This window comes from Megascapheus bottae, chromosome 30, assembly GCF_031878675.1.
Source record: "Megascapheus bottae isolate mThoBot1 chromosome 30, mThoBot2.hap1, whole genome shotgun sequence".
NCBI classification, from domain to species: Eukaryota; Metazoa; Chordata; class Mammalia; order Rodentia; family Geomyidae; genus Megascapheus; species Megascapheus bottae.
Genome location: NC_143538.1, coordinates 7,843,819 through 7,858,893, shown reverse-complemented (window position 1 = coordinate 7,858,893; position 15,075 = coordinate 7,843,819). Strand labels below are relative to the sequence as shown.

The following is a 15,075-nucleotide window of genomic DNA, read 5'->3' as shown; positions in this document are numbered from 1 at the left end:
GCGGGGAGCGGGACGCGGCCGGGCGGAGGGGCTCACCTGTAGGCCGCCACGGCGCGGGTCTGCAGGTATTTCTGAGCCGTCATGACTCCCACGAAGAGAAAGTTCCTGTCGCGCTGACCGCCATCCGGAGCCGAGCCGTGGGACCAGAGCGGCGCCCCGCGCGCCTCGCCGCGCGCCCCGTCCGCCTGCGACGCGGCGGCCCCCGCCGCCGGGCCCGGCCGGCAGCCCTCCAGGCTGGCCCGGCGCCGCGGGCCCACCCGCTTCAGCTCGGAGGCGCGGGGCAGCACGAGGCGCGAGGCCAGCACGAAGCCCACCACCAGCCCGAGCAGCATGCTGAGCCAGGCGCGCCGGCCGCGCGCGGCCATGCCCGCGCCCCTCTCCGCCCGCCGGGCCGCCGCCGCCGCCGCCGCCGCCGCCGCCGGAGCCCCGCGCCCTCAGCCCGCCGCCGCCCCCGCCCGCGGAGGCCAGCCCGACCTAGCGCCGCCAGGCCCGGCCCGGGCAGCGCCGCGGCCGCCGCGGGCCCGCCGCGCCCATCGCGTCGCCCCGGAGCCGCCCGCAGGCCCCGCGCCGGCGCTTTGTTCCGCGCGCCCGCCCCCGCGGCCTGCGCCTTTAAGACGGGACCATGCCCGGCGCGCGCCGGCGGCGGCTCGGGGGCGACGCGGCGGCTCCTCCCGCCCGCGCGCGGGGGAGCGAGGCCCGGGCGGCGGCGACCTCGGAGCCCGCCGCGCTCGCGCTGCGGCGCCTCTCGGCTCGCGTGTCTCGGCTGGCTCGGCTAAGCCCGCGCCGTTGCCGCCCCTGTCTTCTCCGTGACCGGCGCCGCCGCCGCCGCACATCCTCCGGCTTAGCTCGCCATTGCCACCGGAGCCCCTCACGTCACGCACAGCGCGTTTTGAAGCGGGCCCCGCGGCGGCTGCGAGTCGTGGCCCCTCTCGGGATCCGTCCGCGCTACGTGATTGGTGCAAAAGTGAATGGGGGGCGGTTCACGTGGCCAAAGTTTGACAAAAAAAAAAAAAAAAAGCCACCCGCCCGCCTTAGCCAGGTCCGCGGTCCCGAGGAGGGGGCGTGGGGACGCGGCGGTCCCGAGGAGGGGGCGTGGGGACGCGTCGGCCCCGAGCCGCCCGCCCCGACAGACGCCCGCCCCAGGGCCCGTTATCTGCAGCCACGCCCCAGCCGCTGAGACCACGCCCACCCCAAAACCACGCCCCCGAGTCGAAGTCACGCCCCTACCGCCGGAGACCACGCCCATCCATCGGGAGCCACGCCCCGGGAGGGCGGGCCTCGTCTTCCGCGGGCTCGGTGCATCCCAGGAGGTGCATTACAGAAGAAGGGGCTTCTTGGTCCCCAGATTCCCCACGAACCGCACGTTCCTCCCGCCCCAGACTGTCCTCGGATAAACCCCACTGCCTCGCCCTTCCCTGCAGCTGGCCGACGTCCACACTGCAGCTTTCTTCCCTCCCGCCCGCACTGGGGGTGGGGTGGGGCGGGGTGGGGGCGGGCGCGGCGCGTGGAGGGTACGTGCAGGCCCTGCGGTGAACTGTGCACCCAGTGTCCTTCATCCCCGTCCCTCGACGCTCAGCCAAGTCACTGCGAAGGGTGTGTGGGGAGGCTGCTGGCAGGCGGGCGCCACGGCCGGGGCCTGCCGCGCAGGGCCAGCCCGCTCGACGGGCGTCCACGGGCCGCAGCGCCGTGGGGACTGTCCGGGGGGCTCAGGTGCACGCGGGCAGCGAGCTGCGGGTGGCCCCGGCCGGCCTACCCTCCCCCTTCCCCTTCCTCCCCCTCTCCTGCCCCCCTCCCCTACTCCCCCTCCTCTCCCCCTCCCCCTCCCCCTCTTCCTCCCCCTCCCCTTCTTCCTCCCCTGCCCCCCTCCTCTCTCCCTCTCCCTCCCCCTCCCCCCCACCCCTTTTGCCAGTACCCGAGCTCGAACTCGGATCCTTGTGCTTCTGCTTAGCTGTTTTGCCCGCTGGAAGCCATCGTGCTGGTGGTTACGCGGAACGAGAGGAGTCGCCTGGTTTTCTGCCGGGGTTGGCCTCAGACCTCAGCCCTCCCATCTGCAGCCTCCGGAGAGCTCGGGGTCCTGGGGGAGGCCCCGGCACTTGGCTGTGATGGAGGTTTCTAACGAATCTGGTCAAGAGAAAAGCCTTGGTTTGGGCCTCCAAGGGTCTCGCTTTCAGCAAATGAATCCGGGCCTTAGGGACAGAAATTAAGCCCGCTCAGGGCACTCCTTGGTTCTCTCTTCGGTGTTAATAGGACTGAATGACCGAACTATCACACGGTTTAAAATATCAAACTGTGGGAGACGCAGACTTCTGTGCCCCTGAATGGTGGTGCCTCTGGTTTACGCGTTGGGTATTACCACTTTCTTGGACATGTGTGATTTATTTCAGAAACAGCTGATGACCCACCTCCCCTCCCCTAAGAGATGATCAACATCTAAAAGTAAAATATTCCCTATGCAGTGAATGCAGGGATTCCAACAGTAAAACACAGCACGTGCAAACCGTGAATTCCAGGCTCGGGGACCGTGGAAAGAGCTTTCCAGTAAGGTCATGAATCCCAAAAGCCAGGGGGTCACCAGTCCCCCCAAAATGTAGTAACAGCCCCACCACACTCACCACTGACAAGACACCGATTTTATGGCATAATCAATGAGTTCAGTATTTTCAAGCCTAATGTCCTTTTCTGAACTAAAGATCCAGAGAAAAGCATGAAAAGCTGTGATGGGAATAATCACAGAAGGCCGTGTATCTTGTCCTAGGTTCCCAGGACCTAAGCCAGCATTACCTACCTGGCTCTGTGGGGCGCCACCTGGTGTCCAGAATGTCCCCCTCACATGACAGTATTTTTGTCAGGATTGGAGATTGAACTACTCAGGGTCTCCTGCACTCTAGACAAGTGCTTTCTCCCTTCAGGCACTCCCCCTGGGTATTTTTTCCCCTTAGCTTTTTGCCAGAGATGACCTCTGACCAAGCTAGATCTTCCTATCTCAGCCTCTTAGGTAGCTGGGCTACCACACCTGTCACTCATGGATGGATGGATGGATGGATGGATGGAACTTTCACTTCAGCCTTGAACTCTCTCTTGGCTTTTTTTCCCCTCCTCAAAGGTAGCACTTTACCACTTGAGTCACAGCTCTATTTCCAGCTGGAGACAGGAGTCTCACAGACTTTCTTGACCGGGATGGCTTTGAACTTCCATCGGCAGTTCTCAGCCTCTCCAGGAGCTCGGAGCCACCAGTTCCTGGCTTTGTTTACTTATTTTTTAATGAGGGTGGAGGGGTTGTTTTTTGTAGACTTCATAGGTATTTTACCCCCTGGTAAACTAAGGAAACCGTTTTTTAATATTTAATACTACCAGGGTCACGAGTAACTCTCTTTATTAAGCTGGAGAAGATGCTGAATTCATCACCAAAAGCACTGGGGTTAATCATAATCAGGGCCATTTTACACCAGCAAGTTGAATCATGAATTTAGCTTATGAAGACCTTGGATGCCCCCCCCCCACCACCACCACCACATACACACACAAACACACCTGGGCAGGGCCTGTACCAGATCAGGGCTCAGAAGTCCAGAAGTCTAGGATGGGGTCTGGCCAAGCCTCAAGGTCTGACAGGTTCCTTGTTTTTTTGAATTCATCTTTCCACTGGATCAAGTTCAAGTTTCCCGCTTAGTAGTAGTTCAAGCCTGTTACTTAGAAATTTGTTCAGAAAATGCTAGAACATCCATTTCCATTCTGTTTTCATGAGTGTAATTATCTATGACAGGTAATTAAAATTCATCTCTACCTACCTGGCAGAACATTTTCTCACAAATTACAACTTTGTTCCCACATGCATTACAGCTTTTTTTCCCCCTGCTGCTAATACATAGAATGTCTGTTAAGAGTATAACATTTCGTATAATTTGTTGCAGTTTCTTAGAAACCTTTGGTAAATAGCTCAATTGTCTGTTGGCACTCTGCCTCAAACAAGCCTCTGAGTTCCCTGAGAGGATTTTCTTTAAAGACATTGAGTCTGAACCCATACCCCTAACAGGAATACTCGGGGGGAAAAATATAATCACTTTTTTAAGTTTAGAAATATTTTTTCTAAAAAGGAACACTGTACAGTGAGAAGTTCTAATAACCCAACTTTTCAGAAGCTTTTGTCCACTCCTTGTAAAGAATTAAAACAACCACTTTACTAATATTTACTATCTACCTGATTAAACTTGGTATCTTTTTTCCTCTTTGTGCAGATACCTGGGGCCTCACATTCTCACCTGTCTTTTTTTTCTCTCTAGGCTGGTGCTGTACCACGTGAGCCACAGCTCCATTTCTGACTTTTTGCTTATGTTTCCTGCCTGGACTAGCTTTGAATTCCAGTCCTCCGATCTCAGCAACTAGAGTGGTTTGGATTATAACTTGAGTCGACAGCAACTGGCTTCATCGTTCTTGGGGGTGGGGGGGGAGCTTTTAAGCTGACAAGCAATGTCTTTATCCACTTATTAATCTCTCTCACTATTGCCCTTATTTGCTGACACTGTCTGGAAGAGGAAAAAGGAAGTCTCATGGTTCTGCTTGCAGATACTAGCAGATTCAACCAATCTAGAATGTTCTCCAGGGGCTCATACTGAGATTGGTTTGAGCGTTCCTCACAAAGGCCTGTGAGCAAAACAGACACAAGAAATTCCACATTACTGCCTGCTGTCCGGATGTCCTATCATCTTACTAACTAGAACAAACTTTGGCTGCCGCTGGCACAGGCATTCTGGAAAAATCGCCTAACTGTGCTTTGGGAGATAACCTCACTTGAAGCGCCAAGGACAGTTTGCTTGAGTAGAAGACTCGACCCTTGTGTAGCAAAGAATTTTGCCTCTCCCATCCCTTGCCAAGAAATGCCAGTGATCCTTACAGCTGAGCCAGGATTTCCACAGCTGGACAGATTGCACAAAGATTCCATGGACAGGAGATGTGCCCCCCCACATCTGAACCCCAAAAGCGTGGCCACTAGAGGGCTGACCACAGTTGGCAGCCAGTGGAGAAACCCCAGCTGTGGACCTCAAACTCTCTTTGTTCTGCCTAGGGCTAAGGATATTATGATATTGCCTGCTGGAAAGAAAACTCAAACTGCAGAAGTTTCCAGTCACTTCAGAGTCAGTTAAAAGTACCACAAAGGACGGGGGACACTTGGATACTTTCCCTGCCTCTGATCTGTTTCACCCATCTCTCTCCCATCACCTGTACTTCCACAAGAGGACAGTCCTTGTATTCTTATTACAGGTGATGATAGGGCTGTTCTCCCATCATGCAATGCAAGTCTGCATAGGAATTTACACTGATAAGGGTGTGGGGGTACATTTTGCTGGGAGAGTCCCCAGGAAAAGAGGCCACGGCATGAAAACAAACTATCAGAAAGTGGGGTATTTGAAAGAGGTGGGGAGAGAAGTGGGGAAGAATGTAGAATCCAATGTGCATCCTACAAAATGAAGAAGAGTGAAGGGATGGGGAGAGATTCTCATCTCAAATTATCCAAGCGGGGCGGCGGGGGGGGGGGGGGGGACACACTGTGGCGCAAGTGATAAAGCATTAGCCTTGAGCAGGAAAGGATACAGCCCAGGCCCTGTTTTAAGCCTAGGACAAGCATAAACAAGAAGAGAAGAGAACAGAAGAGGAAAAAGAGAAGGAATCTATCAAAATATTTTTTAGATTGTATATTGAACATGAGGGGGTGGAGAGGATCTTGGTAGAACTTTGAGGCAATACTGCCCTCTGGTGGCAAATCCTGTTCAGTGAGGTTTTCTTTCATCTTTGACTCAACCACTCTATATTAAAAATAAACAGCTATTTTTGAATGGTTGCCCACTCAAGCATATTCCAACAGTACTATCTCGACGCAGAGATTGGTACAGGAACTTCGGCTCTTTTCTCTCATGTGAAGAATGAGTCAATACCTCCCAACAAATGTCCGTTTATTGCACAGGTCGGGAGAGTCTGGTTGATGTGTGGGACCCCAAGGCTGAGTTCACGCGGGAGATGGTGTCCACAGGTGACAGACAAGATCTGTGAACGAGGGTTTGAAGCCATCCTTGACAGACAGATCCAAAGAGACCAACAAAAAGCTGGAAGTAGAAGCATGGCTCAGGTGGCAGAGTGCTAGCTTTGAGTACAAGCTCCAAGGTTCTGTGTTCAAAACCTAGTATTGGCCATTTAACATTTTGTTAAACTGATTTCTATCACTGCAAGATGCATTTTATTTTTAATTATTTAATAGTGATGAAATTACCCTGTTTCATCCTCAAGAGGATAAACATGAGGCAAGGACACCAAAGCTTCTGGTGAAATTTGTCTGAAACACTTTCCAGGCCAGCCTACCCTTGCTTCCTTCCTGTCACCTTTGTGATATTGTGGAAGGAAAGTTCATAGATCCCACAGAGTGCAGTCACCCCAAACCACCCATGGCATCTGTGTCTAGCTAAGGGACAGAAGCCTCGGCAGTTATTTGAACAGAGAGAATTCATTCTTTGGTGTCAGTACCAGGGCTTGAACTCAGGGACTTACGCGTTTGCTTGTTTGTTTGTTTTTTTCACTCAAGCTCTACTGCTTGAGCTATATCTTTGCTCCCAGCTTTTTGCTGGTTAAGTAGAGTTGAGTCTCTTTGTACCAGCTGGCTTTGAACCATGATTGTCAGATTACTGTAAGTGATGTGTACTGAGAGTACTGAGGTCTCATGACCCTCCTCAATGTCTGTATGCATTAATGGCTCTTGAATATGGCTTGCCACGCTCACTATGGCCCCACATCTGACGCCTGCTTACATGGGGGCACAAAGCTCCTTTGTTAAAATTGCATCTCAGCTACTTTGCTGTTGGCAGCCTGGCCAATTTGAGCCAAAATTGTGTGTGTGTGTGTGTGTGTGTGTGTGTGTGTGTGTGTGTGTGTGCCAGTTCTAGGGCTTGAACACTATCCCTGGCTAGGGCTCTGCCACTTCTGCTGGTTTTGGTAAGTCGTTGGAGATAAAGGAATCTTGCAGACTTTCCCTCTCGGGCTGGCTTCGAACTGCAGTCCTAACATTTCAGCCTCCTGAGTATCAGCTAAGATGACAGCCGTGAGCCCTTGGCACCAGATTAGTTGTGTCGTTTGTCAAGGCTCTGCAGGGGTCCAGATGTAGTAACTGGTCAGAGCAGGGTTCGGGCAGCTGCTTAGAATTCTCTCATTTGTAAACTTAGGGCATCCTCTTTCTTTTTTGTACTCAGGATCTTGCACTCTCACTTGGCTTTTCCCCTCAAGGCTGGCACTCTTACCACTTGAGCCACAGCGGGGATAAGTCTCATGGACTCTCCTTGCCCAAGCTGGCTTTGAACTGCAGATCTCAACTGTTACACAGCTGGGATTACAGCGTGAGCCCGGTTAAATCTGCACCCAGTGGGAGTGTTGCCTGGGTCCAGATTGGCAGGCTGATGGGGAATAAGATTTCATAGGCTGAGAAGAGAAGCCTTAGGCTTGCCTGAAGTTGCCAGAGCCCCGGGGAGGATGTGAATGCTCCTGAAAATGGCCAGGTTCCCCTCCCTTGCACTGACTTCTTAGGTCCTCCCACTGAGTCTTGAGTCTTCACCCAGTGCATTTGCAAGGAATGTGACCACCTTAGCTGCAGCAAGAGATGGGAGGGAGCCGGGTGGCTCACACCTGCAATCCTAGCTACTCAGGGGGCTGAGACTGAGAATCATGGTGCAGACAGCTGGGGCAGGAAAGTCTGTGAGACTCTTATCTCCAGTTAACCACCAGAAAACTGGAAGTGGCACTGGGACTCAAATGGTAGAGCATTAGCCTTGAGCTGAAGCTCAGACCCAGAGTTCAAGACCCATGACCATCAAAAGAGAGAAAGGGGTGGGGCAGGATGGGGAAGTAGTAAACTGCACATGAAACTGCCAAGGCCAGGGCCCCTTGTTCTTGGAACTGATCTGCTGAGGAACGCATGGCCATTCCCCAGTTGTACCACCTCACAGCTGCCAGACCGACGACCGTGGGGCCCAGCTGAGCCACAGGCTGAGCACAGATGCGTGAGCCAGGGCAGCCAAGATCAGCAAGCTGAGCCCTGCAGGCTGGGAGGGTAGCTTGGGATGCTGGGAAAGCAGATGGCAGCTGTCTGGGATCAGGTCACAGTGGGGAAGTCTCGTTCTTCCTCTTACTGGGCTTGAACTGAGCACCTTCCACTCTCACTGGACTTTTTTTTGCCGGGGCCGGCGCTCTAGCCCTTGAGCTGCACTTCCACTTCCTGTTTTGTGGCTGAGTCTCATGGACTTTTTTGCCCGGGTTGGCATGGAACCACCATCCCGATGTTCACCTAGCTTTACAGGCGAGAGCCCCTGGTGCCTGGCTAAGTCCTTGCAGAGGTTTTTCTGTTGACGGTGAGCCCAGAGGGCGACCTTGGGGACCCTGGCTCTGGGGAAGCATGGCGGGACCGCCTGCTACAAACACAGACACTATATCCCTCATGAGAAGCCTGTGCTGTGTGGACACCCCAGCTGTGGTAGAAGTTGTGGCTGCAGGCGGGTGCTTGGGTGGTGACACACAGTACGTGGTTAGTGCCATCTTGGAGGGAGCATCCTCTTCACCCTGGTTCCACATGTGAAGCCCATGCCCAGGATTCCACGGATAAACCAGGAGATCCACCAACATCCACGCTCGCGGCCACCGTCGGCCCCAGCTGCGCTCAGGGCTGTGGCGCAGGCGTGGGTACCAGGCAATCAGTGAGAGGCCGGCCGGGAGTGGTGAGAGACTTCAATGTCGGACAAAGCCAGCTCACAAAGAAATGGCCTTCCACGTATGTATGAAGAGGCTAAAACATGTTACTTTTTTTTTCCTTTTTAATATTTACAATTTGTCTTCTACAAAGTTCTGTACAGGTGACTATACAGGAAGGAACCCCATCAACTGTCAGCATCAGTAATCCTCACTGGTGGCTCACCATTTACAAGGAAGACATCATTCCACGCACGGCACAGGGACTCTGGTGGGTGCTCCCTGCCTCGTCCGCGAGCGGCCAGCCAGGAAGTCAGTGGTCATCTACTGGTCCTCAGAGTGACCAGCGGGGACGCTCACACCCCACCCGACTAGCGCCCTTAGCTGTAGAGGCAGCCACCTCCCTGCCAGTCACTGCGAAAGCGTGCGTAAGGCAATTGAATGGAGCATCAGGGTTCATCTCGCTAATGCCAGAAGTAACACTAGGAAGAGGACGCCTAGCTTCATCCACCCGACGGGCCCCTGCGGCCCGGCCTCCAGGAGCACGTCCCGCCGCCCTCGCCCGTCAGAGGGTTGTAACCTGGAACCACAGGAAGGAAGTGGCTTAGAGGACAGCCTCCGCCAGCAGAAGGCTGGCACTGGAGAGGCTGAAACCTGGAGGATGGAGGTTCGAAGCCAGCCTGGAGAGAAAAGTTTATGAGTCTGTCCCCACACCTCCCCAACCATCTCCACTTAACCAATGGGACTGAAAGCACAGCTCAAGTGGTCAAGTATCAGCTGTGAACAAGCAAGATGAGAATGCAAGGACCTGAGTTCAAGTCCTGGAACCAGCCATGCACCCCTCCACAAGACTGATCGCACTCATTTCTAACCGTGGGCCTAGAGGACAGATTCATCTATCTACCCCATCTCCATAATCTAGGCCTTGCTTCCATTTACAGACCAACTGAAACAGAGAGAATTTCACACCCCACCCCTGCCTCACTATGCTACTCAAATTGCTCTTAAGACTGTGAAGACTTTCTTTTTTGGTGTCAATCCTGGGCTTGAACTCGGGACCTAGGCTCTGTCCCTGAGCATATTTTGCTTAAGACTAGTACTCCACCACTTGAGCCATAGATCTACTTCCAACATTTTGGTAGTTTATTGGAGATAAAGAGTCTCATGGACTTGTCTGCTTGGGCTGGCTTCAAACCATGATCCTCAGATCTCAGTCTCTCGAGTAGCTAGGATTACAGGCATGTGCCACTGACATTGGGCTTGCCCTTAGCCTTCTGATCCTCCCGTCTCAGCCTCCAAAGTACTAGGAATACGGGCACGTGCCACCATGCCTGGCTAGATAATCTTAAAAGTAATTTTAAGAAGTAAAGAAACATAGCCTTACATTAAGTGTGAAAAATTCTACATGTCATCATTTATTTGGTACTTACCTCCTCCACGCAAAGGCTTTTTGTCCGACTTCCGTTTGGGGATGGCAGATGATGTAGAGGGCTCAGGAGCATCATCTTCCTGTTGGAACACACAAGGGCTCAAGAGTCCATCTAAGCTGGGCACTGGAGGCTCACCCAGTAATCTCAGCTACTCAGGAGGCTGAGAGGTGAGACTCTTGGTTTGAAGCCAGATAGGGCAGGAAAGTCCTTGAGATTTTTACCTCCAATTAGCTACCAGAAAATTAGAAGTGGTATTATAACTCACAGTGGTAAAGCACTAGCCTTGAATGAGAAAAAAAAAGCCCAAGTCCTGAGTGCAAGCCCAGAAAACAAACAAACAAACAACTCAATGCAAACATGTTTTTGGGACCGAGATATAACTCAGGGGATGGGTGCTTGTCTAGCATGCTAGATAGAGGTCACAGGTTCAATACACAGCAACACAAGAGGAGCTACTCAGAAAACCTGGCCTGGACAGGGAGTGAGGTTACCTGAGGCTTTCTTGCATTTCCTCGGTAACTTTTGCCCTCCTGCATGCTGTCCCACATTTCAATCTTCTGTCTCCGCCTCTCTTCTTCAAGCTGAGAGAGAATCCCGCATTATACACACAACATTCAGAAGCTGCCGCTCTTTGCAAAGATGCCAATACTGACAATTCTTTTATTTTTAAATTAAAAACAAAAACTTTAAGTAGTTATACAAAGCAGAGCATCCTTAAATTACATGCTTCCTAAAGCCAGGCACTGGTAGGAACCTATAATCCTAGCTTCTCAGGAGGCAGAGATCTGAGGATTGAAGTTAGAAGCCAGGCCAGGCAGGAAAGTCCTGGACACTCTTATCACCAGTGAACCATCAAAAAGCTAGAAGTGGAGGTGTGACTCAAGTGGATGAGGAGGAAAAAGCCATGTGGGATTCTAAGGCCCTGTGGTCAAGGCCCAGACCCTGCACACCAAAGTAAAACAAACAAAAGTTTCCCAAAGCTGCTGTGCAAAGCCAGGTATGGTTGGGGCACATCTGGAATTCTAGCATTCAGGAGGATCACGAGTTCAAGGCCAATCATGGTTATAGTACAGTGAAGACAGTCTCAGAAACCAAAGGAAAGGGAGGGAAGGAGGGAGGGAGAAGGGAGGGAGGAAGGAAGGCCTTTTATTGTAAGCACCACGTGTGGAGAGGAGGAGGGGGTGCCTGGGTGGTCCCCTTGGCGAGGAGGGCTTGGTTATGGAAGAACTCTGATTTGAAGCACTAGGCTTAGCCCGCAGGCCGGGGAATTCCCCTGTCACCTGGGGAAAGCTGCTTAGCCCCAGTGCCTGGGTTCCAGCTCCAGGATGGTGAGTGCATGTGGAGCCACGGCCGCGCGGCGCACCTGTCTCAGCTTTTCCTTGTGCTTCTCCACTTGCATGTTGAGTTCTTCTTGCATCCTCAAACGAGCAGCTGCTAAGGCCTCTTGTCGTTTAACAACCACATCAGGTTCTAAGGTATCAGAAAACAATGCAAACTGGATACTCCCGAGTCATCGGAGCTACAAATGCCAACCAACCCTGGGTTAACTGAGGAAGCCGATGCCATCTGCATACACACCGCTGTGCGCGGTGACAGGTGACTGTCCATCAGTCACAGTCCTGAGCTTTACCCGCGCATCAACTTCCCCAGAGGCCTTCTAGGCACCTTAGAGCAATGCTACTGCACAAAGTCTGGGGCAGTGACCTTAGTACACCCTCAGCCACTGAGAGATTTCATTAGCCAGTGTGATGACCAAACTAAATTCTAGAAGGTCTCCAAGAAAAGATAAGTTTTCTGAAACTTGCCAGGCACTTGTGGCTCATACCTGTAACAGGACTGCAGTAGCTAGGAACTACTCAGGAAGGTGAGATCTGAGAGATCCAGTTTCAAGCCAGCCCAGGAAGGAAAGTTCTTGAGACTATTTTTTTTTTTTTTTTTTTTTTTGGTGGTTCAGGGGGCTTGAACTTGGCCTGGGCTCTGTCCCTGAGCTCTTCAGTTCAAGGCTACCTCCCTACCCCTGGACCTTGGGCATTGTCCCTGAGTATTTCAGCTAAAGGCTACCGCCCTACCATAGAGCCAAGCCCCGTTTCCCATTTTTCTAGAGGTTAACTGGAGATAAGAGTCTCAGGTTCTTTAGTGCCGGGCTGGTTCTGAACCGCAATCCTCAGATCTCAGCCTCCTGAGTAGCTAGGATTATAGTCGTGATCGATCACATGCCCCTCTTGAGACTCCTATCTCCAATAAAATATTCAGAAAAAGCTGGAAGTAGTGCTGTGGCTCCAGTGGTAGAGTGCTGGCCTTGGGCAAGAAAGGTCAGGGACAGTGCCTAGGCCCCGAGTTCAAGCCCCAGGACCCCCGCCCCACTTCCCTGCAATACACAGTTTTCTAAATCTGTTCCCATCCTTTTGTTAACCCAGGTTACTAGGGAGGCAAAAGAGGGCTGTAGTAGAAGGCTGAAGGCAAAAAGTATATAATCCTATCTAAAAAATAATCTGAAACAAAGGTGTGCTCCCATTAGGGGAAAACGAAGTGCTCCTAGCCAACCTGTATTGGAGTTTTGTTTATTGATCCTGGGGTTTGAACTCAGAGCCTGGACTCTATCCTCAAGCTCTTCTTTGCTCAAGGCTATACCACGCTGAGCCACAGTGCCACTTCTGGCCTTTTCTGAGTAGTTTATTGGAGATAAGAATCTCACGGGCTTTCCTAACCTGGACTTCAAGTATCATCCTCGGATCTCAACACCTTGAGTAGCTAGGAATTACAGGTCCTGTTTAACCAGGTTTTTACCACAACCTCAATAAAGGAAGAACACAAACTCAGGCGAGTGTCACTTTGTATATGTTTGTGTTATCCTCAAAGTACTTTAAGTTTCCTGGCTACACCCACACAAAGGGTGGATGAAAGGCTGCCCTAATAAGACACACAAGTTTCCCAGGACGAATTGTAACTGAATTCACCCCTGGGAGAATACTGGAGTTTGAACTCAGAATCTTAGTCTACTCTACCTCCCTGAACCACGCCACAAGCCCTTTCTGTTTAAGGGTATTTTTTCAGCTAGGGTCTTCTGCTTTTTGCTTTGGCCAGCCTCATACTACAGTGCTCCTATCTTGTGCCTCCCTAGTTGCTGGGATTACAAGTACACACAAGGTGGATATGAAAACCTGCAGCTGACATTCTATTCACTAGTCGTGGTTCTAGACAGAACCCAGTATGGGAACCCACCAAGCATGAAGAACTTGCCAAGTTCTAGTTCTAACCCATTCTATGAAACCACTACACATACAACCAAGCCCACTTCAGTGGCATAAAACAGTCACATCCATGTTCTTGCTCCTTATGGCAACAGACTTAACTTCTAAAGCAGGTGGAGAGTCCTCCACCTACATTTCTAGGTCAGGCACTCACCGATAGCCGCCTCTGCTTGTTCCAGCTGCCTCTGCCTCAAGGCCCTGAGCCGAGTGGAAAGCTTCTGGATGACCACGTAGAGAAGGATGCAGCTGAAGAGGATGTACCAGCCATAGGTGGCCAGTAGGGAGCCCACTAGAAAGAAAGAAAAAGGTTTCAGAAGCTAAACATATCTCCAGTGGAACTCAAGTCCAATGAGCCCAGCTCCTCCTTCCCGCGAGGCTCCGCCTGTGGTCTTAACCACTCAGGAGGCTGAGATCCGAGGATCACAGATAAATATCCGTGAGCCTCTCATCTCCCACCGGGCATCAAAAAGCTGGAAGTGGAGATGTCTCAAGCGGTAGAGAGCCAGCCCTTCAGTTAAAAAAAAACAACAACAACAACAACAAAGGCCGAGCACACCGACGGAAATCATAAGCCATAATCGAAAGATCACTGAATTGGGGCTATTTCTCAACCATCTGGCGGGCGCGGCACAGCAGCTGGGGTTCTGGGGTAATAGCAGAGGGCGTGGGGGGGGAGCGGGAAGGAAACGCCGTGGGGGCCCTCTGGGCTCTATCCCCAGAAGGCCCGGCAGCATCCAGAGCTGAGGACCCCGAGTCGGGTGCAGGCCGCACCCCAGCCCGGGCCCGCGCGCCCCGCCAGGCCTCCCCGATTCCCGCTCCGACGCGGCGGAGGTCGCCCCACCGATCATGGCGGCGCCCAGAAGGCCGGCGGCGCGCGGTCCGCGCCTCACCTGTGGCGTGCAGGACGCGGAGCCCCTCGGTCTCCAGGGCCGGTCTCGTGAACAGCTGTTCCCCATCTCGCTCCATGGGTGGTGACGGACGCCCGGCTCAGCCCCGTCACTGTACGCCAGCACTTCCGGTCTGTCGTTACGTACACGTGGCACGCCCGACGCGGCCCGGATGTCAACCAATAGCGGATTGGGTCCGAAGCGACGCTCGGCCAATCGAGGAGAGGGAGCGGTAGTGGGCGGGGCTAGGCAAGGCGGGACCGGAAACCTGCTTTGTATTCCCTGGTAAACTGGGCGTGGGTTCCAGATCCCCGCGCTCCGGCGATGGGCGGGTCACTGATCTCCTGATCTCCGATTTCCCATTTTACGGGTAATCCGGTAATCGTACACGGATTGGATTTCGGACTAACGAGGCGGGGAGCCTGATCTACTCACTGGAGTATCTGAGCCTGGTAGATTGTCGACCCCAGTCCTGAAAGGTTGCAGTGAAGGTGCTGAATGAGAAAGATGGCACTTTCCTCCTACTTTCCGATCAAAACGGCAGTCGGGAGGTTCCCAGCTCAAACCCTCTGGGAAGGAAGTGCCACCGCAGTGCCTCTGGCCTTGGAGTCAAACTGTCACCACGTGTCATTGTTTATAGCAGCTGCCAGGCGGTCTAGGCTGGCCCCAGCCTTCCTCCACCCCCACCAGCCATTTAGGGGGCAACTGTAACCACCCTATTTGAATTTGACCTGGATGCTCTTGAGATGAGTTTTTCCAGGACTGACCCTTTTCACACCGTGCAGGCAG

At 52.9% G+C, this 15,075-nt stretch overlaps 2 protein-coding genes across 2 annotated transcripts in view; both read right to left on the bottom strand.

The window, feature by feature from the left end:
- Window positions 1–365, bottom strand: part of Chsy1 (chondroitin sulfate synthase 1) — a 36,176-nt gene extending 35,811 nt beyond the window's left edge. Inside the window, exon 1 of the mRNA XM_090321331.1 lies at window positions 37–365. Within this exon, the coding sequence (XP_090177457.1) occupies window positions 37–365 (329 nt within the window). The remainder of the gene's footprint in view (window positions 1–36) is intronic.
- An 8,457-nt stretch (window positions 366–8,822) lies between these two features.
- Selenos (selenoprotein S) lies at window positions 8,823–14,410 on the bottom strand. The gene is made up of 6 exons (XM_090321511.1): window positions 14,290–14,410; window positions 13,554–13,688; window positions 11,512–11,618; window positions 10,640–10,729; window positions 10,149–10,227; window positions 8,823–9,298 (listed from the first exon to the last, which is right to left on the bottom strand). The coding sequence occupies exons 1-6, from the start codon at window positions 14,363–14,365 to the stop codon at window positions 9,216–9,218; spliced, it is 570 nt and encodes a 189-aa protein (XP_090177637.1). The 5' UTR covers window positions 14,366–14,410; the 3' UTR covers window positions 8,823–9,215.
- Between the last annotated feature and the right edge of the window lie 665 nt (window positions 14,411–15,075).